This window comes from Coccidioides immitis (assembly GCF_000149335.2).
Source record: "Coccidioides immitis RS genomic scaffold supercont3.1, whole genome shotgun sequence".
In the NCBI taxonomy this organism is placed as follows: domain Eukaryota; kingdom Fungi; phylum Ascomycota; class Eurotiomycetes; order Onygenales; family Onygenaceae; genus Coccidioides; species Coccidioides immitis.
In genome coordinates, this window is record NW_004504310.1 from 833,554 (window position 1) to 855,374 (window position 21,821).

Below are 21,821 nucleotides of genomic sequence, written 5' to 3' on the forward strand. Positions count from 1 at the left end.
TCGGCTTACCATCGAATATTGCCCCAACCCCGACTAGGTCGGGAGCGAAGCCGTTCTGCGTGCCTTGGCCTTCCGTGTCACCGCCTGGGGTAGGAGACATGCTTCTGTGTGACGGTTCATTGCATGATACGTTAATGGATTTGCTTGTACCCGACGGTGCTGGGGAGAGACAATACCTGGTCAAATTGCGGTAAAAAGCTGATCGAGAGGCTACCGGGGCGGCTTTGGGGCTTCTAGTCCTTGTTTTGGAATGTCTTTATCCCAGGAGGAAACCGGGAAGCAAGCCAAAAACCTTGGGGGGGAGGGAAAATAAGAATGTAGGAAGAACGCAAAAGATCTCGTATCTGTTGTGTCTCTTTATAGCAATAAAGGGGGACTGACAGACGAAACCCAATCGCTCCTTTTGCCAACGACAAGCCACCTAGTGATTGGAGTGGAAAGGAAAATGATTGCAGGAAAATGCGACCTGCCTCCCAACTGAGGAAGCCCCCTATTTATACATGAAAAGGAAATGATTGTTGCTCAGGATATTGATTTGGATTGGATACTCTAAGCATCGCTTCTTACCTGACTGTTCGATAAATAACACCGCCGAAAAAAGCTTGATCCCGACGAATCTTCAATGGTGATTTTCCCAACCAGCAATTGACGTCAACCTTAATACGTACTGTTTGTTGTGAAAATACAATCGCCATTGATTGGAAACTAAGGCGGGCCTCGAGTGGCGCCAAGCAGGGGAGAGTAAGTTTACTGGTGTCTTTGGCCAATGTTTTCCAGTTCAGGCGGCCAAACTTGCTGTGTTATGGCTCTGAGCCCTGCACGCCTTGTCTAGGATGAGCGACATTCTCACCAGGTTCTCTCTGCCCCGGACAGGACAGGACAGGACGGAATGGATAAGCATGAAATAAGGCGCGATGGAGGTAATTTTGAGATGGGTGGTTAGAGCGCCTCGGCGGAAGTCCCAAAAACGCGGCCGAAATCGGCCACTGGTGGCCAGCTCAGGCCTTGGTCGTGCGACTCGGTTCATTTTGCTGTTAGCGCAATCGAAGTTTCAAAGGCCGTTTGATTCAATCAATGCGTCAAAGCTCAAGGATATGATAGTCCACCAACCAATGCCTGGATTCTGAGGATTGAACACGGAATACAAAACGTTACCTACTTTCGAAGAATGCCAGGGATATGGTGGCTCCGTAATTGCCAGGTAATTCATAATATGATGTCTTTGCTATTTCGATTAGGGCGGACTGCAAAAAGCGCTGGTTGCGTGGCGTCGTGCATGATTACCCCCGGGGGTCAATGGGAATGTGGCAGATTCACCTTCGCAGTGGACATATTACAGTTCCCTAGACCCGCGAGATCGCGGATATCGCTCCCATCAGTGTGACTCACGCTATGATCCTCTGAGAGAATTTGTTACAAACTGTTAGCGCCCTAGCATCACCAGGGCTAATACAGTGTTTGATGCGGTATATCCGACTCCATTGCCATGCAATGGCGTTTTTCCAGGGACCATTTTGCCATTGGGCGTAGTATCTCACATCCCGCAAGTTTAATCTCTCTTGAACAGAAGAAGCGTGTAGTTACACTACATATGCACTGTGATTAGCGGAGCATATCAGATCTGCCAAATCGCATTCCGTACGGGGTTAAGCAGAAGGCTATCCGCTTTCGCTAGGCAAAAGCAGCTGGTGGTTAAAATGACAGAAATGGGATTCGAGCAGAGTTCTCAATAATTGACATCGAATCCACCCCTGTTACAGCAAAAGACATAATTCCGGCGCCCAACCCCGTGTCGGCAAGACGAGATCTGTGGCCATACCGAGGAGGTTTGATATTGACAACCCCGCGCAGCCGGTGGTATACTGTGTGTGCACGCAATTATCAACCTCACCAGCCAACCAATATGACAGATACATTCGTATTCAACCGGACGACATCGGGCTCTAGGTTTTAGAAGCAGGAACGGCAACGTCAAACACACATCCAGGCACATATTCTAAATATAATACTACTCGAGTGTGAGCCCATTCAGATCAGGTGTGGTACCAAAGGTGTAGCGGAGTTCCACTTAAGGAAAGAATTTCGCCTCCGTTTAAGATCGACAGTCCACAAAAGTAAGTAAAGCAGAGGGGTTTCAATAACTCTTATGAGCAAAGGAAACATTTTTTATCCTTATCCAACAAGAGAAGCAGAGTGGAAGATATTACAATGCGATTACGTCTCTGCACCAGGTCCCTGATCTGACCAATCGAAGGTCTGCCATTCCCTGAACATGTCCTGACTCCCTCCAAATGTGATCTATCTCCCCGAAGGAAATCAGAGTCCCCACTTTCAACTCTAGGCAGATCGAATTCTCCGAGGAACATCTAACAGATTCTCCCCATTACATTTGTAACACAGGTCAACACGAGATAAACTTAGCTTTGTCTGAGCCACAACGGTAATCGCTGATCCCTTACCCAAATCCTCTGTGAAAATTCTCCCGCTGAGGAAGCGTCAAGGGCTATTTGGAATATTTGGATTCCCGAACAGAACAATGCCTGCCGCTTTGGCGATTCCAGCACCGCAGCTCATCGACAGTTTGATCGTTTTACCTTGCGGCCTCGCCAAATCTTCACTTGGTGCTACTGCTGTTCAGCGAGTACCTGCTTCGGTTCTCGATTAGGATTCTGGTGTATGGAAAATGCGTATGTACCTCGAAATCCAGCAGAGTACGCATCCGGGTCGAATCTATAGTATGCGCTGCGCATATTATCGAAACGAACTGGCGGTCACCTACCTTGCTGGGAGTACAGAGTCGCCAGAGGTTTAGGTCACGGAATACTTCAGGCCCGTCAGTTTGGGGCACCTCGTATTCGGATCGGCACCAATATGTTTTTGCTGGCATTGACAGAAGCTTCGACCGATCCCCGTCTCTCTGTCCAGCGCGTGACTTTGAAGCATGTCTGCGTGCCGCCCAAATGGTCTGCCAGACAGGGTGGATGAGCAGGGACAAATGAGATGGGGCGCTTTTGACGTGGAAATTTTATTTTGTTTCATTTCATTTCATTTCATTTTCAATTTTTTCTTTTTTTTTTCTTTCTTTTTTTTTTTAAAGTTAAGGCCGACGGAGTACTCCGTTCAAGGGCTGAAAGAAACGCAATCCACGTCGGTGCCTGGGTTCGGCTGTCTCCACACCCTGCGGTGGATCCAGGCTTTCTTGCCATATGGTGGCGGCGGAGGCTAAAGGCACCACAGAACCCCAAAAGGATCTTCCTCACTCAGGCTAGCACGCTAACTCTGGAGTGACAGGGGTCGGAAAACATAGTTGTCATGCAATGGAAAGGAGAAGAACAACATGGAATCACACCAAGTTAGCAAGTTGAGAGAGAGAGAGAGACGATGATCATATTTTCGACAAAGCTTTTACCTTTTTCTTTTTTTCTCTTTTTGATTCACCTTCCTGAAGAGGGTTCGGAATACATAGCTAGATAGGACTGGAGATCCACTGCCAGTAAGAAGATGGATAGGAGAACCGACGACCAGAGTTCCAGTATCAGAGGTTCTTCGCTTCCCAGGTTAGGCTCGGCAAGGCCACCGTTTGGCTGGCAGGTGGGAATATTTGTTGTGGCGCCGCGACATCCTCTTTGCAGGGCCTTTTCCCCATGGTCACGATCCACACAAATTTTAAACTGATTTTCGCATGTGAAAAGATCAGCGCCCCACAAGCACGAGGCGTATGTAGTTGCTCAACCAAATGTGGATTTTCGACGGGAAAAAAGTGTACTCTGTACGGAGTACAGAGTACAGAGTAGCGAAAAAATATATGCTAGTGAACAAGAGCCTTGCTCCCATTCCACCTCAATTCACGAATCACAATAGCATCCTCCCAATCTTATCCTAATTTACAAAGTAGCCTTTTAATTTCATCGCATCCCAAGCTGATCTCAAAACAGTACAGTATGAGTAATGCCAGCAAATGCACCAGGCTGAGAACCTGGAGGCTAAATTACATGGAGACTAGTGTCTCAACATGCCTTCGCCGGCCCATTTGGCCTTGCAGCCCTCCTTTGAAGACCCAGCTTGAAGAATTAACCCACTGCTCAAAGCTGCTAGCGGAGGAGTCTATGAGCTCACCCCTTGTTAAGGTGGGTTGAACCCATGGAAGATAGGGGGTCTTCGCTTGCGGTTTATTCTGCTGCGTTGGCGCGGCATATCTTGATTAACTATGTATTGCTACATACTGATTTGATGATTGACCGAGATGTGATCCCCTTGGCACTAAAAGTTACAGACTTGATCTAGGCTTCACATACACCTTAGCAGAGCCTCCAAGTACTCTTCCCTCCGGTTATTTGAAATGCTCCAGTGTGACTCATCCTCCACTCTAAGATGCGCTCTACCACGCAAGCGTGCCGCTATTTGCACACCGTGATTGAGTGGCACAGAACTATCGTGCTTCCCATACCACAGCTGCACTGGTAGGTCGGAACGAATATCCTCCACTTGAAAACCAAAGTCAGTGCTGACCAACCTGCCATCCTGCACGGTCGGATCACACCCGTGCGCGAAGCTTTCCCGACTAGTTCGCAAAAACAATCGGAGAACATCTTCATCCCTCATAACCTCTAGCTCCTTCTCCACCTCGCGAGACAGAGTTGCTTTGGACCCGGACCTTGACGACACATCCTGCTGCAGAAGCTCAAGACGCTTTTCATCGCTCAGGTCCAAGCGTGCTGGCAGCTGGCGTTGAAACCACCACCGGGTGAGCGTGGGAAACAAGCGATATCCCCATGTGAATCCCAATCAGGTTGGCCAACCCGCACCGCGCATACCGATGTCAGGGGGGCCTAGGCCGCAGACAATCGAAACACACTTGAGCTTTTCATGGGGTAATGAGAACGCACAAGCAAGTGCATATGGTCCGCCTCCTGATATTCCCTACATTTCAAGCATGTAGGCTACTGTGAGCAAACAATCTCGGACTATCTCATTTCAGGGATAGGTGACGCATCGCTTGTATGTACGAACCAAGACACCATATTCATCCAACACAAGATGCTCTGCAAGGCGTTCCAAGTCCCTTGGATGATCAAGGAGTGTGTGACTGGGGTGTGGTGAGCTCCAGCCAAAACCAGGCCTGTCTGCGGCAATAATACGGGCGCCTAATTTCAGCCCCAGCTCCTCAAAACAAGCCGCCTCGACGCGAGAGCCTGGAAGGCCATGGAGGTAAAGGATAGCTCGCCCATTTGGTGAACCATACTGTGCATAACCGAGTTTTCGGCCGTCTGGGAGGATGAAAGTGTCGGAACTGTCGTTATCGAGACGGAAACGGCACTTGGAATGTTCATCATCTTTAATGACCGCTGGAGGGCTGGCTGGGTGATCATTGATGGTTGTTGTGAAGCTGGTGAGTACTCGAAAAAGGTAAGCTCCCAAGTCCAATATTAAGGACATAGCAAATAGATGTATCGTTGACTTGCAACGCTCAATGTTCCACTATTTGCCTAATTCAGTATAATGTGGTGCATAGACTTGATTCTTAGGTAGTTAGTTGGTAGTGAACGTTAAAAATGTTCACGCCAAGCATGGAGTATATCTGATGTTTATAATTAACCAGCTTTGGTTAGTGGCTATGGGTTGAAGGTGGGTTCCACCAGCAAAAGTGTGGTCACTTTGCATTTGACATGATCATGTTGTGATCACAAAGATCCTTGACATGTCTTTCTCACCCATCCAAAGATAAAGGAGCTAATAAGCTTATCTATGGATTTGAAGCTTAATTCAGTGCTTGGAAATCCCTCCACTAGCAGCTCAAATGCCAAATCTCGTCTTTAAAGTAGATTATTATAACTATTTCCTTGCTGAAATTTACTTCATCATTTCCAAGTCCTTTCAAAAATCAACTTCCAGATGTACAAGCGGAAATAATGTAGCTAGGGCAAGGACCAAAGTCAGATTTGCGCTAAAAATGTTTTAGAGTTTGTTCGAACTTTCTTGCTAAATACCCCGTACTTCTAATATAAAAAGGAAAATTGAACATGAAGTACTAGCTGTTGAATGCGCGGGATGTGGGTTATCCCGCAATATCTACGGAGTATGGGACGGTTCCTTTTGCCCACCTCACTGGTGTAACTACTCCACAGAAGACTAGAAAAGCTCGGCCCTGATTATCCGCGGTGTCGATCACTCCTGAGAAATGCTTGATCAAACCCTCGATCAAATTATCATAAAAGGTCCTCGTGTGAGAATCCTTAATCGAATCCTCTCATAAGCATCCTTCTCACGAGAATACTAGTAACATGAGGCAAAGAAACTCAATCGTTGGAATACCATGACAAAATCCAATGGGTTAGAGCACCAAATTGTTGAACGAAATTATCTACCAGATGGTTCTTGATACCTAGCGGTCGAGTCTTCGTCTGTGGGCATTCCGGTTCATATTTCCTCCGCGTCGAGCCAAGTCGGAGAGAGTGACATGCCTTCTCCGCGTCAGTTGACAAGTCTACCACGAGACACAAGCAGTGCTTTTCCCCCCAACACTTTAACCCCTACATCAGCATCCCGGAAAAGCGGACTGTTCGTCTCTTTCTGAGATCCGTTCAGCCACCGTCCGCCGGCCACCTACCCCTCAGACTGGCACTATACACCAGACTCAATCCGACATAATTACAGGGACATGAAGGACTCGCGCACACTCTTAACAGATGTGTTTCCGCAGCTGGCGCATGTCCAGTTAACCATCTAGGTCCAGATCAGATAAGTGCGAAAACTTATCGCCACCGCCGTGTTCTTGCTCAACACCTTTTTCAACAACACCTGAATCACTTGACTTTTATGGTCTGTGATCACTCACCATTGGACCCAAGGGGCAAGAATTGCAAGAATTGCCTTCTTTAGAGTGAAATCATGGGAATAATTTCCCTTTGATAGCCAGGTGAACAAAGTGCATTGGGATCCCTGGATACACAAGTAAATGCAGCCAAAGTCAACATACCAAGATGGGCCCACTAACAGAATTTTTTGCTCTTCCCTATTCCCTCCCTTGTCCATCAATTTGTGCAAAGCAGTGTCTCTCTTTTTATCATTTTTTAGCATATACATTCCCACTACACGCTTATTGGCAAGGAAAGGTAGGCATTCTTTGAAAGCGGCCTATTTCACAGGTTGGATCCAAGCAAACAGACCACTGATTATCACTCAATGAACCTGCTAGTGAGGTGCTACTTTACCCGACAGATAAGAGGATATACCCATTTATTACCCTGCCATGCAAACACTAACATCTATCTAGGCTATGATTGCGTTCATTATATGCAGAAGGATTGTCGACATTTCATGTTAACGAAGATCCTGGTTTTACTGCTAAAGGACTCGGCTTCCGCTGCCACGGTTATGGGATCGAGGCACATGAGTACATCTCTGTAGAAATATGCTACCAGAGCTTGATGCCCAAAATTTACATAGGATTTATGACGTCGACTCACTGACCTTTGTGCCATGTCACTTGGGCATCTTCCAAATGCGGAGAGATCGAACCGTGAGAATTATTTACACAATAGTACATTAATGCCTATTCTGGGTATATGAAGTTGCATCTCTCGTGCAAGGCGATGGCAACCAGAGCAATCTCGAAAAGTGCGATTCCTGAATGGAAGGTCACGAAGTTTGTTGCGGACCAATTCGCATCAATCAAATGATATTAAAATAATTCTGAATTCACTCCTCATGTGTCACGGCCATATCAAGCACTTCCACCCGCCCTCTTCCCTTGGTCTCTCCGCCAACAAAATCACCGAGAGCCTTGAACGCTCCCGGTTCCGCGAAACCAACAACCTCCCATTCATCTTTTCCGAGCATCTCTTGGGATTCCACCTGTTCAAAGTAGCCCAAGATCCGATCCTTGACAGTCCCTGTTCCGGCCGATGGACCCTGGACTCCGCCGATATCGCGACCTTCATCATCGTTATCATCTCCTTTCTTACCCTTTTTGCCTTTTCCTTTGTTACTCTTCTGTGCGGCGCCGCCCCCAGCAGCACCACTGGTGTTTGTCGTGGATCTAGCCGCCTGTTTCAGCACTGAGGTAGGACATGTAATCCGTAGCCGCATCCGCGCGCGCATCACAGGAATCGGCTGCCACGAGATGAGAGCTTTCATCGCATCCAGAGCTTGACTCTTGGCAGATTTGGTCGTCACCACTCCCGTCCACAACGGTTTTCTATGCTGGGACGTCGACTCCTCCGACGGCGGGACGGGTGTGCCTGTTTCGCTCCTCGAGGGCGTCTCCGACGGCGTCTCTACACCACCCTTGGGCTTCCCACCCTGCTGCCCGCTCGCCGCACTCAGTTGATCCAACGCCTTGCTTATCATCCCCGTGGTATACACCCGCTTCGACACGGGATCCACCAACCGCGCACTGACAATCTCCAGCACCTCCCTCTCCACCCGTTCGAGTAGCTCTTTTCTCTCCCGCTCGCCGACTTGCACTTCTCCCTTTCTCAGAATCTCCTGTACGATGTCTTCACGCTTGGCATTGGTGCCGAAGGCCTTTGCGAGTTCTGCAGTGGGGGCGGTTTGTGCTTTGGAGACGGAGAGGAAGACGGTGGGGACCTGGAGAACATTGTCAAGGTCTGTTTCGGCGCCGGAGCGGTATTCGAGGAGTTTATTCTTGTAACAGGCGAGCTCGAAGCGCTTTTTACCTGTTAAGGTCAGTGGCGGGTTTTGACTGGTAAAGGAGGGATGGGAAAAAGGAAAATAGGTCGGACAGCGGCCAGGGGATTGTGTTGCACACCTTTTTTTAGGCGTACGACAGATACGTTTGTGAATTTTATTTGATTCGAGGGCTGATTTATACCGACGGGCATTATGTTGGTAATGGGCTGCTTGCTCGAATGTAGGCGGGGTGATGCGAGAGGGGATAAGAAAGATAGTGGAGGTTGAAAGCAGATAATGAGCGGATAATAGCTATAGCATAGATATAGCGAGTCTAGTCCTATACTCCGTACTACAGTTTGATCGTTTAAGAGCAGAGAATCACCTCTCCCATCACAACAGAAGCACGCAGCCTTGCCTCTCCCCGCCGGCTTTAGATAACGAACTATCGATAGCAGTGCTGACTAACAGTGACGGGAGAACAAAAGTCCGCAGTCCGAGTCACGTGGAGCCATAATTACATAAATTGAAATTGAGGACTCACTGTTTTGTAACAGTAACAGTGCTATAAAATACAGGTTCCTGACGAATAAAGCTCCGAGACTAGTGGCGGTATGACGAAATACGTGGCTCCCAGGGTCGTTGAAGGCGGGCGCCAAGCTTTCCGAGTGACAATTCAAAACGGGGCTTTTCAGTACCCTAGTCCCGATCTGGTATGGTCATGGGCTGGTATTTGGCGTTTCGTTGCGTAATGGCACCGACCTCAGATCCCAGGCCCAACCTCTCTCTCTCACTCTCTCCTCTCCTCATCTCATCAGGCTTCCGCCATCCCCATCTCCATCCTCAACCTCCATCCTTCATCGCTCATAGAAGCAAGTCACTGGGGGATTCATCAAACATCGTCATTACTGAGTACTCGGTCGCCCGGCCGCAGAACACTCTTATAGCATCACCCCAACTCTCACAGTGGAGCACGCCGGCTAGGCAACGTCACTCAACGGACCCAGTCCCGTCTCCAAACTGGTGCTTCATTCTTTGAACGCTTTTGATTCCTGTTATCTTGTGGGATTGACTCTGTTCACTTTACCGGCATCATGAAAGCTCTTACAGCGACCTTGTTTGTCGGCACTGCCTTGGCTGCTGTACCTCCACAGCAGCCGATCCAAGTCCCAACCGAAGATAGCGCTTGGGCTAAGCCCCTCGAGAACCTGAAGGACACCTTCAAGACCCTCGGCAACGACGCAAAACAGGCGTGGAATGAGCTTGCGTCTGCATTTCCAGATGCCATTAACGAGTACACCCTCTTCTCTGCCCCCAAGAAACACACTCGTCGACCGGACACCCATTGGGACCATATCGTCCGCGGATCGGACGTTCAAAGTATCTGGATGGAAGGCGCCGACGGCCAGAAACGTCGAGAAGTTGACGGCAAACTAGAGAAATATGATCTGAGAGTCAAGGCCGTGGATCCATCAAAGCTGGGAATCGATAAAGTGAAGCAGTATAGCGGTTATCTGGATGACAAGGAAAACGATAAGCATTTGTTCTACTGTTCGTTTTGGCCTACAACATCCCCTTCACAATCTTGCATTTGACTGATGCTGAACTTTTTATAGGGTTCTTTGAATCTCGCAACGACCCCAAGAATGATCCTGTTGTGTTATGGTTGAACGGTGGCCCAGGCTGTTCATCATTAACTGGCTTGTTCTTGGAGCTTGGCCCCGCGAGTATCGATAAGAACCTTAAGGTTGTGCACAACCCTTACTCATGGAACTCTAACGCATCCGTCATCTTCTTGGATCAACCCGTCAATGTTGGCTTTTCATATAGTGGTGGATCCGTTAGTGACACTATCGCCGCAGGGAAGGATGTCTACGCTCTTCTGACTCTTTTCTTCAAACAATTTCCGCAATACGCCACACAGGATTTCCACATTGCAGGTGAATCCTACGCAGGACATTACATTCCAGTTTTCGCGTCAGAGATTCTCTCCCATAAGAACCGAAACATAAACCTCCAGTCGGTGCTCATTGGCAATGGCTTGACTGACCCGCTCACGCAATACCCACACTACAGACCCATGGCCTGTGGCGAAGGTGGCTACCCTGCTGTTTTGGATGAATCCACCTGCCGCTCCATGGATAACTCGCTTCCTCGCTGCCTGTCTATGATCGAATCCTGCTATAGCAGTGAGAGTGTCTGGTTGTGTGTGCCAGCTTCGATCTACTGCAATAACGCGATGATTGGCCCATACCAGCGCACCGGTCAGAACCCATATGATGTCCGTGCCAAATGCGAGGATGGTGGCTCTCTTTGCTACAGTCAACTCGGCTACATCACGGAGTGGCTCAACCAGAAATCTGTCATGGATGCTCTCGGCGTGGAAGTAAGCAGCTACGATTCCTGCAACATGGATATCAACCGCAACTTCCTCTTCCATGGTGACTGGATGAAACCATTCCACCGTGTCGTTCCTGGACTCATTGACCAAATTCGCGTCCTCATCTACGCTGGCGATGCCGATTTCATCTGCAACTGGCTCGGAAACCAGGCATGGACCGATGCCCTTGAATGGAGTGGCCGCGAGAAGTTCGCCAAAGCCGAGCTTAAGGATCTGACTATCGTCGATAACGAGAACAAGGGCAAGAATATTGGAAAGGTCAAGTCATACGGTAACTTCACCTTCATGAGACTCTTCGGTGGTGGACACATGGTTCCACTTGATCAGCCAGAAGCAAGCCTTGAATTCTTCAACCGCTGGCTGGGTGGTGAATGGTGAGCTTGAAAGGATAAAGCATTTACCGGTACCAACGACGCCCACCTACTCCTTTCCTCGACTTGTCCCTATGCTACGATAATGTGTAGACACACATGGTTTGCGTTTCCTTTTGCGTTTGCTTTAGAATGAAGACCGACCTCAGAAGGTCTGAGACACATGGCTTATTACATAGGCGAATTTGTGGTTTTAAGTATATCATGAGGTGATGGAACACTGATTACTATACATATCCAGCAGCATAATGCTTTAGATTTCCATTACTGTTAAACCAACATCCGTACATTGATGCATCCAGCTGAGCTTTACCAAATATTTAACTGAGGAGCCCGAATGTAGATTTTTATCATGGGTTGATGGCAACAGTTCATGCGCAATACTGCTTAACCAGTACTCCGTACTCTGAACGTTAGCAGTAGACCCGATAGGATTGTCGCGACAGAAGGGAAAGTCATTGAATTTTGTTCATTTCGAGTCTTTTTCATTCATACTAGACAGGGTTCATCACGGTATAGAATAATCTCAAAAACAAAAGGTGGGTCGGGAGAACAAGCCTGGCTCGCCACTCTTTCTTTGTTATTTCTCTCCTCTCGGCTATTGGAGGGGAGAGAAAGAAAGAAAAAAAAGTCCACACCAGTTTTTATTTCTTTTCTTAAAAAGCAGTCCATCTCAAATTACCCATTGTTGACCCTGTCATAGCAGAACATCAAAAGATCATCCCATTCGCCCTATCCACATCCCCACACGTACCAAGGTACCCAGTACGTACACCGGAATTTGAGAGAAAAAGCGGAAGCAAAGAAGACGCGAGAAACGTGAGATGGAGGGGAAACGAGGGGCAAAAAAGAAAACACGACGCAATGCGCATTTCGTTTAACCCTTCTTCTTGCTGACACCGACAGTGCGTCCTCTGCGGCCGGTGGTCTTGGTGTGTTGACCTCTGACACGGAGACCCCAGTAGTGGCGGAGACCTCTGTGGGCACGGATCTTCTTCAAGCGCTCGAGATCCTCACGGAGCTTGGAGTCCATGTTGTTGGCGAGGACCTGGGAGTCCTTGCCGTCGGTGATGTCGCGCTGACGATTGAGGAACCAGGTGGGGATCTTGTACTGGGTTGGGTTTTGGATGATGGTGACGATACGTTCGAGCTCCTCGGTGGTGATTTCTCCGGCACTGTTGGGAGGGGGAAAGAAAGTTTGTCAACAAAAGTTCTCATTCACGCCCGCTGTATATGGCCGTCTCTCTCTTCCATTTTTGGTTTCCCTTTTTTTTTTTTTTTTTTTTTTTTTTTTTTTTTTAAAAAAAAGTAGTCTCATCGACCGTTGCACTTGGGTAAGGAGTGAAGAAAAGGAGTGGCGTACCGCTTGGTCAAGTCGACATCAGCCTTCTTGCAGACCAAGTTGGAGTATCGGCGACCGACACCCTTGATCTTGGTCAAGGCGTACATGATCTTCTGCTTGCCGTCGACATTGGTGTTCAGAAGACGCAAGATGAACTGGAAGTTCGTCTTCTCGCCGGACACGAGCGCTATATGGTTGTTCCTCACTCTCGTCAGCCTATCTCTTCCGCGCAAGCCCACAAGCAAAAAACTTCGTGGAACCGCCACATCACCGGCCCAGCGAAGCTCCAAGACCAACCGAATCACAGGGGAGAGAAGGAGGGAACGTACACATGATGGGCGATATATGCGCTGGATATCCACCCGGGGGAGTTGTACAGGTCGACGACGAGGGTGTGAGGATTGACGAGGTTCGGAAGAGGTTCGTCAAGGGCAGAACGGGATTTCGCTGTGTGGGATCCAAAATACCAGCGCTAGCCGCATCTGGAATGGCGCCTCAGGGCTTTTCGCTACGGACCATTATGTAAGCCGATGACGCTAGTTAACTAACTAGTCTATTTTCAGACTAGCGCAACTTCTGCAGCAACCGAAGAAAATTTACGACGAGCTGAAAGCGCGGCGATGTGGTGATATATGACGGCGGCGACATCGACCGGCTTGGACGTCAGGAGAAGCAAAGTCCGTAAAGCACCGGCAGTATGGGGACCCTTTTACAACAGCTACGTACGGAGTAGTCAGCTTTTCTTCGGTCAGATACCCCGGCCAGCTGCTTTTCATATATACCCCGTACAACGGAGGGTTCTTCCCTGATAGCTTCGGGCCTGCTTCTTCAACCGCACACGAACAATGCAAAGCGTAGGAAAGGCCCAAAGGACAAAAGTAAAATGCAAAAAAGAAAGAGAATTGGACTGTCGGAGAATCGAACTCCGGACCACCCGCATGCTCGTGCCCTTAGAGTGGAACTCGTGAAGCCATGCTAAGCGGGTATTATACCACTAAACCAACAGCCCCTTTCGCTTGTCCAGCCCACATCCCCGGACGAGCAAATAACTACTATCTTCTCAAAAGCTTTTTGGACAGGGGATGATTGCAAGATGTTGAACGTGAAGGTGCACGTCATCGCGAATGTAACAAACCCGGTAAGGAATCGCCGGTAACCCAAATTGTCGATATGTATATTTCTAGCCAGATAAACCCCCAACTCCGTAGCACGACAAAACCCAAATGAGGCAAACCATTAAAGCGTACGAAGCGGCAAAAGCATCACACAAGTAGCCGCAACAAAATCGTTTCATACAAATCACTTTCCATATTTCCCAAATTAGATTTTCCGTTCATATTAGACCATTATCAACGACGCAAATCGACCTCTTATACAAGGCCATAAACCGGTGCTTTGACAATGACGTTGCCCACACCCTTGCTGCGGACTTCTACCGCGACAAAAGCAGCAAATCGAATGCGCATCGGCTCGTCTTTGTCGCCTTCGCTGCGCTCTTTCCCATCCCGAAGTGCCACTGAACCAGGCCTGCTAGAGTCTGTCTGTCCTTGGTTCGGAGTTGAATGAGTCTTTTTGGATATGAGCGAACCGAAAACGGATTTCTTTCGGCCTTCCTTAGAGCTGTAGCCGGAGTTCGTCGTGGAGGACGACGACGTGTCTCCTTCGAAGGAGCCTCCTTCCATGGTAAGTTCTTTTAGAGATCCTTGGTCGCCTCGATCGGTTGATGCCGAAGAAGGCTCAGGACTCTGACGACTCTCGGATACGAGGTTCGCAAGGGGAGGCAACGTCGTTTCGAGTTTCATATGCGATTCTATGATTGGTGAGCCAGGTAGAAAATATTCCACAGTCACATCTCTAGACTCGAGCGGTATGTTTGCAGCGATTCCAACAGCAAGCTCAACAATCATGGCTACTCCATTCTCCAGGCCTGGTGGCGCTGGGTCTTTGAGGTTCATCTCAAGGCTGGCAGTCAGTTTTTCAACAAGAGAACCAGTGAGCTGGGCGCGATGATCCTCCGCTAACTTGCCCTGCAATGCCTCTCCTAGGCCGTCTAGAGTCGTTCGCCGCCATGTCGAAAGCTTTGCTAGATGGTTTTCTTTATCTTCTTCGGTAGTAGCCTTGCCCATACGCCGGACATTACGCTCGATGATTTTCAATTGCCGACTTAAGCCGGGCTCCAAACTTGGATGGAAGTACCGGTCGAAAATTTCATCCACCAGCCATCTTGTGAGACACGCGCGACCAACGGCGGTCATCTCTTTGGTACCCACCATGTGAGCGTCCTCGTTAACAACACCTTGTAGCCAAGGCGGAATACTCTTCCAGTCCTTTCGGATATTGAATGCAAGATTGTTGATGGCGCCATCTAGTCTACCAAAGCGTGTCGAGTATTCGTTGTCGTCTAAAACAGTTCGTGATGTAGACATCCGTTGATGAGCGACTGTGTTCTGCAACTGTTGCACCTGCGCTTCTTTTTCAAAATAGTATCTCTTGACTTTGATATACTTCGCCTCTGTAAGCTGTCAGCAACGATAAAGCCACCATTGAACAGGAAATAGATTGGAGGGTAGACAAGCGATAACGTACGGAGCTCTTCATGTTTCTGAACTAAGGCTTGAACATCGACATCAGAAGTGTCATCTCGGGCTTTTGAAGGAGGTGGAGGTGGAGTGTCCCGATCTGGTTCACCAGAACCTGGTTGGGGCAAATTGCCTTTGAAGCTAGGACCAGGGCTGAGGCTTGGAGGTTGAGCAGTTTGTGGCTGGGCATTCTGTCCCATCGACTCTCCGGGCTGTCTTAGTCCTGTCTGCCTATCCATCCCACCTTGCGCGGGGTTCGGGCCGGCGGGTGGTTGGAGAGACTGTCCAAAATGAGATTTAGACTGGTTAGACTCAAAACCTTGATATTGAGGATTAAGGGGAGAAGGGGGCCCAAAGGACTGCTGGGATGGCGGCCTTGGAGTGAGATGAGGATCCACTTGCGGGGATTGACTGCGAGCACTTGATACCTGGTCTACAAAGGCCTGTGGTCCGCTTAACTGATAGCTTGGGCCTGGCTGCTGCAGGTGGGCTTGGTCAAGCTGCAACTGGGGGTGGGGTGACCCAGAAAGGTGGAGTCCCTCCTGGTACTGGTGTGCCGATGATTGTCGCGGCGGGTAGAACTCATGGGAAAGTGGTTCGGTACTCACGCGTTGAATTCGAGGAGGGTCAAACTGCTGGCCCTCAACGTTTGAAGAGGAGCGGTTTATAGAGGGAGGGTAGGGAGGGACAGATTGGGGACTGGACTTCTTGTGTAGAGGCATACGGATCTCTGTAGAATCTTCCTCTTTAGGGTCTATCAGGTCAGCGTCAAAAGGCTGGCCGTTTAAATTCTGCTGGTCTGGAGGTGTCTGACCAGGAACCTTGCGTCTCACAGATATGCTACGTCCAAGGACTTTGGTGCCTCGCGATGAAGAATCCTTATCTTTGTGCTTATCCTTGGATGTCAATCCAAACAGGCTCTTTCGTAACTTCCGTGGCTGGGATTCCACTAGAGGAGAGGCTTCCGAGCTATGCGTTGTGTAGGACGGGTCGGCCGAGCTCAGATCAGACGAGCTGCCGAGGCCGAAAGTAGGAGAAGTGGAAACCAGATTCAAAGAAGGCCTGCCTCCTTGCTGGCGAGACAACGGTGGTGGAGGTGAGTCCGGAAGTTCGTGGCCAATTCTGTTCGCGGAGTGGGCAGGATGAGTATAGTTGTCGTCGTGATTTTGTTGCTGGTGGTGGTGGTGGTGGTGGTGATAGTAGTAGTGATGGTGGTGCGGAGGGTGGTAGGCGGGCTGATCATTGGAATATGCGTAGAGCGGTTGTTGGGAGTCGTTGTCGCCCGGAATAACCAATGAATAGCGGGCAGGTAGGCCGGTATTGGAGCCCTGATGTTCGCTATAGTCCTCACCACCTGCCTCGAATATCTGCGGAAGTGATGGCTGCGACTTGTTATTGTGGAAGTGGTGCATGGGGCTGGTTCGAGGGAGCAGGAGGGAGGGACAGTTCTTATTTTCCGTCCCACAGCGCCAGTCAGGAGTATGTTATGGACAGGTTAGGCGTGCGTCTGCGTCGATGGAGCGAGAAGACAGGGGATCGGCAAATCAACGTCGGGCGTTTTGGCGGGGTGATTCTCGCGATGTCTAAAGTGAAGCCGGGGTCAGCAACTAGCGGAGACCAATCAACCCGACGACCGCAAGCAAATGAAAGCCAGCGGCATGAGCAAATTTTAAGGATAGATGTGCACGACAGGGCCTAGCAGACCGGCGAGCGAGAGAGAGAGACAGAGAGAGAGAGAGAGAGAGCCAGCGTGAGAGGAGGGGCAGCTGATTGGTAAATGCCACATACCTGGCTGACCATCGTCCAGTATAGTGTTACGCAGCACAAATGAATTAACCTATGAGGACGGAGGGGCCAGCATTGCGTGTGCTCGATAGAAGCCGAAAGAAGAGGAACTTGCGGGCGCAGGAGAGAGGGAGAATGCGTGAGAGAGAGAGAGAGAGAGAGAGAGAGAGAGAGACCAAGGATCACGGTGACGAGGGCGCGGAGAGGTGAGGTTGAGGGTGAGCGATCGGCGGCTCCAAGTACGGGCTGACTAGCTCACTAAGCCGCATCACGACATTTGGTTCTCCTTTTTCTCTCCCCCTTCTCTTCCCTCTCCGATATGATCTCTTCCTGATATACAGAGTACTCTCGTGCTTGATGCTACCAGGGATCCCGGATATTAAAACATATTGCTCGTGCATCTTACGTTTGCCATCATGATGATTTACAAATTGAACTGCATGCGTCCTGCATTTTTGACCCCCAAATATTCACCTAGCGGCCGGCCATACAGTGAGCTGTGATCCCGCCACGACCGACAGCCTTCTCCCTCCATTTGATCTTCCTCTCCTCCTCCGTATTCCCTTGATAATATCGGTCTGCCTCTGATTCCGCAAATGAGCTCAGATAATTTCCCTCCCGCCCCACGAAGCCAAAGTCAAAACCTGGCGAGTTACGGGCTGGTAACCTTCGGAGTGGATTTTTCAAACACGAACTTCCGCAGTCAAATAAAATAATTTTCCTCTTTTTTAATCTCTTCTCCTACCCCGCATGGTTCCATCACATACCCAGGCGCGTGCCTGGGCTTCTGCTGGCTGGGACGCTTTTCGTTCCATGGAATTGAGCTGGGCCGAAGGGCAGAGGAGACATAAAAAGGCGTCCCCACTCCGCCACCGCCCCCAACCTCGCTTCCCGCCTAGCAGAGCTTAAATTACGGTTTGTGTATCTCGTCAGCGGGGAGAAACGCTGGAAGGAGCCGAGAGAGAGACATGCAGCTGCCTCCGCCGGCCTCAGCGATCCCTGATCCTACTGCAAAATTCATTTCGCGTCTTCATTCACTGCTTGATAATGGACGACTGTCCTTTATGATATCAAATGCATTGATTGTCTCTCCTCTTGCCAGCAGGATCATCGTTCGAGCTACCGACGACCCTTGTTCTTCCCAATCGCCGCTCGTAGCCCTCTTCCGGCTCTCTTGCTCGTGGATAGTCCGCGGCTTTCCTCTCCGCTCAACTAGGATCCTCCCCCCAGCCGCATCGTTGCATACAATGTATATATATTATGTCCACATCCTTCTGGAATCTCCCTCTCTTACATCACGATGCGTACAACGCACATATTTGCACCCGGCTGTAACCCTCTCCCTTCGTTTATTGACCATTTCCCCATCCCACCAATGCTTTATACCCGACTAGATGTCACACTCCATCTTCATCGATTCCGCAATTCTTTCCGGATTTGTCTTCCACTGGTGGTTCTCGTCCAGCAAAGTGTCACACTTTTCTCTCCATACCCTCCGGATCACCCCAGCTCGTTGGGGGTTTCTCGGCTGGACGTCTGCCGAGAATCGCTTTATTCGAACTATATTACCTGGCCTGAGATCTTTGGGGTCGATGGGGATCTTGTTTCCCTCTTCATCTGTGGCGTGAGATGTGTTAAATGCCCACAGCCAGCGTGCAATGGCAATAAATAGACTTTTCTCTGCCAAGCTCTTTCCTGGACAAAAACGACGCCCTGCGCCAAAGGTAAAAAGAAGCTGGTTCTCCCCGTGAGCAGCCTTGATTCTCCCCTCCCAACGCTCTGGCATGAAAATATGAGGCTCCGGGTACAATTCCGGGTCGTTGTGGATCGCATATGTATTGATTGTCAGTCCAGTGTTCTCGGGAAAGTTATATTTCCCCCAGCTGACTGGGCCGCTGGTCACTCTTGCGACGCAAAGTGGCATCGCAGGACACCAACGCTGAGCCCTATTGTTGGCAATCAGCATTAGCCAAGAGTGTGAGAAGATAATGTCTTCTCGAGAACACTTACTCAAGCAGCAGTTGCTGGATATACGGAAGATTTATCTCATCTTCACCCCGTGGGAGTCTGTCCGGCCCCACCACTCGGTCAATTTCTACACAAAGTCAGTTTGTGCGGAGTGGTGAGGTTGGGACCGATTCAAACCTTCTTGCGCTTTGCGTTGCACGTCCGGGAAGAGACATAACGCAGCAATGCAAGTGGTCAATGTCGAAACCACCGTATCCGTTGAGCCAGACAACAGATGTTGGCCGATTTCGGCACCTTCTAGTTCGGATACCTCCGTCCAACCTTCCTGGAGCCGTTCCTGGATCGTTCGGTTGAATGATGGTAGCCTTGTTCCTTGTTCCGCCCTTTGCTTCACCCCGAAGTAATTCTTCCAGATATAATCCTTGTGCTTTTTCGCCATTCTACGGCCCACCTTGTATATCGGGAGTGTCCATACAACTCTCTCTAGAAACGGCCAGAAGTCAAGCATATTGCCTGAAAACCCCACCCTTGACAAATCGTATAGGTCCTCGACTGTCTCCTTCACTATCGGGTCACTTGACGATGTGATCCTATATCCGTTCACCATGACCATCCCGACGCTGTTAGCAAATCGCTCGAGATGGTCGTACCAGAGCAGGGGTTCATTGAGGGTGTCAAGGAGTAGTTGTTCACTTTCTAGCTCTTGGTAGGGGATATAATTTTTTATCGCACTTGAACTTAACACAACCTGCCACATCTTCCGCGCATTTTGCCATTTTGATCCGTTCATCAGGCTGGGAAAATATCCGTCTCGGAGCAGCATTATAGAACGGAATGGCGGGCGGTTTTGTGTATAAGCTCCCTGCTTCACGAAGACATCTCGCGCCTCTGCGGCTCTATTGACTATAATCTGGGGTGTGTCCCCTTGCATGACCGTGTATACTGGGCCGTGTGTTAACGCCCAATCCGCATATTGATGCTGTGGGAAAGAAGGATCGCACTGGAGAGAAGCGATTATCAGGGATATATTCTTGCTCATCATTCAAGCGCAACCAGACCTGTTTCAGATTGCCCCATATTGCCTGAGTCTGTGGTCCTGGGGGAAGATAGGCTGGACGGCGGCCCAGCCTTAACAAACGATAGATCAGATAGCCTAGGGCTGCAGATACAGCAACGCTCGCAAGTGTACCAGCTGAGAACGGCAAGACACGATGTGTCAACGCCATTGGTGCTAACAACTGCGCACTGCAAAGTTAAATCGGCTGCTCAAAGTCGAAAGACAAGAAGAATGCAAGAGAATCGGGCGCGAAAAGCTCATATCCACGGTAGCTTTAATATAAACATATCTTTTGCCCCAGCTAGTTATTGTGGAGGATATTCTTTCCCCGCATTTCTGCTTGTTTTCGAGGAGACGCGTGAGCACAAAATGGCCATCTGCATGCATCCCTCTCTGATATTACTCTATCCTGCATGCTTTTATTCCATCACGCGAAGAGCGGGTTGTTTTTTCAATGCGAAGAAACATCCCTGACGGAGGAATATTGACCCTACCACTGATCGCTGCGTGTGAGAAACTGATGTGGTACAGTTGAGAACCAAGCGAATTGCGCCGCGCCATGTCACGAAGATCTGCACAACCATCCAAAGCAACATTCTCATCCCAGCAAGTCATAGTTGAATCTGCAGGTAGGATATTTCTTACTTTTGCCTTGTCAATCATGATGCATGTTGTTCTCTGGAGTAACGTGGGGTACAATCTGCAATGCGTACTCGCATCGTACATATGGACACTCTGGAGACCGTCCCAAGACAGAGTTCGTTGATTGGCAGTAGAATAGTGCCAATTACTGAAGCAGGGAGTATATGCAGCTTCCCGGCTTTTGGTAGTGGAATTTCTTCCCCAGAACCTTGCCTTTGAGGATGCAGGGATCATCTGCTGCGTCAATCATATCCGCGATGACAAACCAGAGCGATACCCGCTGGGAGACTGTGGTTGTCTGCTGAGCAGTGATAACTTTCACCCTGACACGGGAGCCTCGCCGAGCATTTCTCACGCAAAAGCAAGTGATGACAATTTCTTAAGTCCCGATGAGGTGACCGCTTCGGGCCAAGCTGCAGGCCATTCAGTCAGTCATATCTGCAAGGCCATGAAGACGAACCTTATATCTCCGCTAGGTAGTATTATGTGGCTCTTGAAAGTATTTTGCCAGGGGAAATGCGGAATTGCAATATGTCACGCCTTGCATGCCGCATCACGGCCCCCAGACTCAGTCTAGGCATTGCTATAAGCTTCGATCGCTTTTTCCCTCGAATGTCTGTGGAAACATGTTCCTCGCAGCAACGAGTAACTGCGGCTCCCCGAGCTTTTTCTTGCTGCGAACAATTTCATCCGCATCCCTGCTGCAACCCTGTATTCCAAGTTAGCCACCTTCAAATATTCCAACACTTACCTCGCAGTTGATGCATTCTGAAGATGATGTACCTTCTGTGGTACAGATCGGATTCATCTGTACACTTCATTCGCTTCAGGGGCATGATACAATATCCATCAATCTTTGACATAGAAACATCTTACAAAAACTAGATGCGAGTACACATTTTGTCTAGTTTCGGGATAAAACAGATCTAGGCAAGATTAGAGGCATGACAACGCATGGCTTTCGCTTATACTAAAGATAGTACCCTACTTATCGTAGAAAACAAGAAACAAAAACCGGAGCAACGAAAAGGAGCGTTAACTAGTC

The 21,821-nt window shown here is 49.3% G+C and overlaps 9 protein-coding genes and 1 non-coding gene across 10 annotated transcripts; 3 read left to right on the forward strand and 7 right to left on the reverse strand.

The window, feature by feature from the left end:
- The first annotated feature begins 2,402 nt into the window (after positions 1 to 2,402).
- CIMG_12620 (uncharacterized protein) lies at positions 2,403 to 3,398 on the forward strand. Its single transcript, XM_004445528.1, has 2 exons — positions 2,403 to 2,440; positions 2,502 to 3,398. Exon 2 carries the CDS (start codon positions 2,942 to 2,944, stop codon positions 3,224 to 3,226), a length of 285 nt encoding a protein of 94 aa, XP_004445585.1. The 5' UTR covers positions 2,403 to 2,440; positions 2,502 to 2,941; the 3' UTR covers positions 3,227 to 3,398.
- Positions 3,399 to 4,287: 889 nt separating this feature from the next.
- Positions 4,288 to 5,436, reverse strand: CIMG_02817 (uncharacterized protein; the record flags this gene model as incomplete). Its single annotated transcript, XM_001249045.2, has 3 exons — positions 4,288 to 4,715; positions 4,815 to 4,920; positions 5,011 to 5,436. 3 exons carry the CDS (start codon positions 5,434 to 5,436, stop codon positions 4,288 to 4,290), a joined length of 960 nt encoding a protein of 319 aa, XP_001249046.2.
- Positions 5,437 to 7,528: 2,092 nt separating this feature from the next.
- CIMG_02816 (SBDS family rRNA metabolism protein) lies at positions 7,529 to 9,022 on the reverse strand. Its single transcript, XM_001249044.2, has 2 exons — positions 8,771 to 9,022; positions 7,529 to 8,678 (listed from the first exon to the last, which is right to left on the reverse strand). Exons 1-2 carry the CDS (start codon positions 8,841 to 8,843, stop codon positions 7,699 to 7,701), a joined length of 1,053 nt encoding a protein of 350 aa, XP_001249045.1. The 5' UTR covers positions 8,844 to 9,022; the 3' UTR covers positions 7,529 to 7,698.
- Positions 9,023 to 9,436: 414 nt separating this feature from the next.
- Positions 9,437 to 11,720, forward strand: CIMG_02815 (carboxypeptidase Y). Its single transcript, XM_001249043.2, has 2 exons — positions 9,437 to 10,182; positions 10,248 to 11,720. The coding sequence occupies exons 1-2, from the start codon at positions 9,726 to 9,728 to the stop codon at positions 11,408 to 11,410; spliced, it is 1,620 nt and encodes a 539-aa protein (XP_001249044.1). The 5' UTR covers positions 9,437 to 9,725; the 3' UTR covers positions 11,411 to 11,720.
- A 133-nt stretch (positions 11,721 to 11,853) lies between these two features.
- On the reverse strand, positions 11,854 to 13,151 carry CIMG_02814 (40S ribosomal protein S18). The gene is made up of 3 exons (XM_001249042.2): positions 13,075 to 13,151; positions 12,767 to 12,932; positions 11,854 to 12,578 (listed from the first exon to the last, which is right to left on the reverse strand). The coding sequence occupies exons 1-3, from the start codon at positions 13,076 to 13,078 to the stop codon at positions 12,281 to 12,283; spliced, it is 468 nt and encodes a 155-aa protein (XP_001249043.1). The 5' UTR covers positions 13,079 to 13,151; the 3' UTR covers positions 11,854 to 12,280.
- A 497-nt stretch (positions 13,152 to 13,648) lies between these two features.
- CIMG_15001 lies at positions 13,649 to 13,754 on the reverse strand. The gene has a single exon. It is a non-coding gene; the product is annotated as a tRNA-Ala (tRNA).
- A 59-nt stretch (positions 13,755 to 13,813) lies between these two features.
- CIMG_02813 (uncharacterized protein) lies at positions 13,814 to 16,736 on the reverse strand (the record flags this gene model as incomplete). Its single annotated transcript, XM_001249041.2, has 2 exons — positions 13,814 to 15,257; positions 15,332 to 16,736. 2 exons carry the CDS (start codon positions 16,734 to 16,736, stop codon positions 14,116 to 14,118), a joined length of 2,547 nt encoding a protein of 848 aa, XP_001249042.2. The 3' UTR covers positions 13,814 to 14,115.
- Positions 16,737 to 17,291: 555 nt separating this feature from the next.
- On the reverse strand, positions 17,292 to 17,958 carry CIMG_11022 (uncharacterized protein; the record flags this gene model as incomplete). The annotated part of the gene is made up of 3 exons (XM_012358990.1): positions 17,292 to 17,545; positions 17,601 to 17,753; positions 17,877 to 17,958. 3 exons carry the CDS (start codon positions 17,956 to 17,958, stop codon positions 17,292 to 17,294), a joined length of 489 nt encoding a protein of 162 aa, XP_012214413.1.
- Positions 17,959 to 18,499: 541 nt separating this feature from the next.
- Positions 18,500 to 20,303, reverse strand: CIMG_02812 (uncharacterized protein; the record flags this gene model as incomplete). The annotated part of the gene is made up of 4 exons (XM_001249040.2): positions 18,500 to 19,055; positions 19,120 to 19,204; positions 19,255 to 20,077; positions 20,136 to 20,303. The coding sequence occupies 4 exons, from the start codon at positions 20,301 to 20,303 to the stop codon at positions 18,500 to 18,502; spliced, it is 1,632 nt and encodes a 543-aa protein (XP_001249041.2).
- Positions 20,304 to 20,693: 390 nt separating this feature from the next.
- CIMG_11021 (uncharacterized protein) lies at positions 20,694 to 21,353 on the forward strand (the record flags this gene model as incomplete). The annotated part of the gene is made up of 2 exons (XM_012358989.1): positions 20,694 to 20,763; positions 20,965 to 21,353. 2 exons carry the CDS (start codon positions 20,694 to 20,696, stop codon positions 21,351 to 21,353), a joined length of 459 nt encoding a protein of 152 aa, XP_012214412.1.
- Positions 21,354 to 21,821: the final 468 nt, after the last annotated feature.

Excerpts from the sequence above, each read along its gene's own strand:
- CIMG_02816 (XM_001249044.2), bottom strand. The coding sequence starts at position 8,843 with ATGCCCGTCGGTATAAATCAGCCCTCGAATCAAATAAAATTCACAAAC. Across the intron at positions 8,679-8,770 it reads TGTCGTACGCCTAAAAAAAG|GTAAAAAGCGCTTCGAGCTC; the intron begins GTGTGCAACACA and ends TGACCTTAACAG.
- CIMG_02814 (XM_001249042.2), bottom strand. Across the intron at positions 12,579-12,766 it reads GATGTCGACTTGACCAAGCG|TGCCGGAGAAATCACCACCG; the intron begins GTACGCCACTCC and ends CCCTCCCAACAG.
- CIMG_02815 (XM_001249043.2), top strand. The coding sequence starts at position 9,726 with ATGAAAGCTCTTACAGCGACCTTGTTTGTCGGCACTGCCTTGGCTGCT. Across the intron at positions 10,183-10,247 it reads CGATAAGCATTTGTTCTACT|GGTTCTTTGAATCTCGCAAC; the intron begins GTTCGTTTTGGC and ends AACTTTTTATAG.
- CIMG_12620 (XM_004445528.1), top strand. The coding sequence starts at position 2,942 with ATGTCTGCGTGCCGCCCAAATGGTCTGCCAGACAGGGTGGATGAGCAG.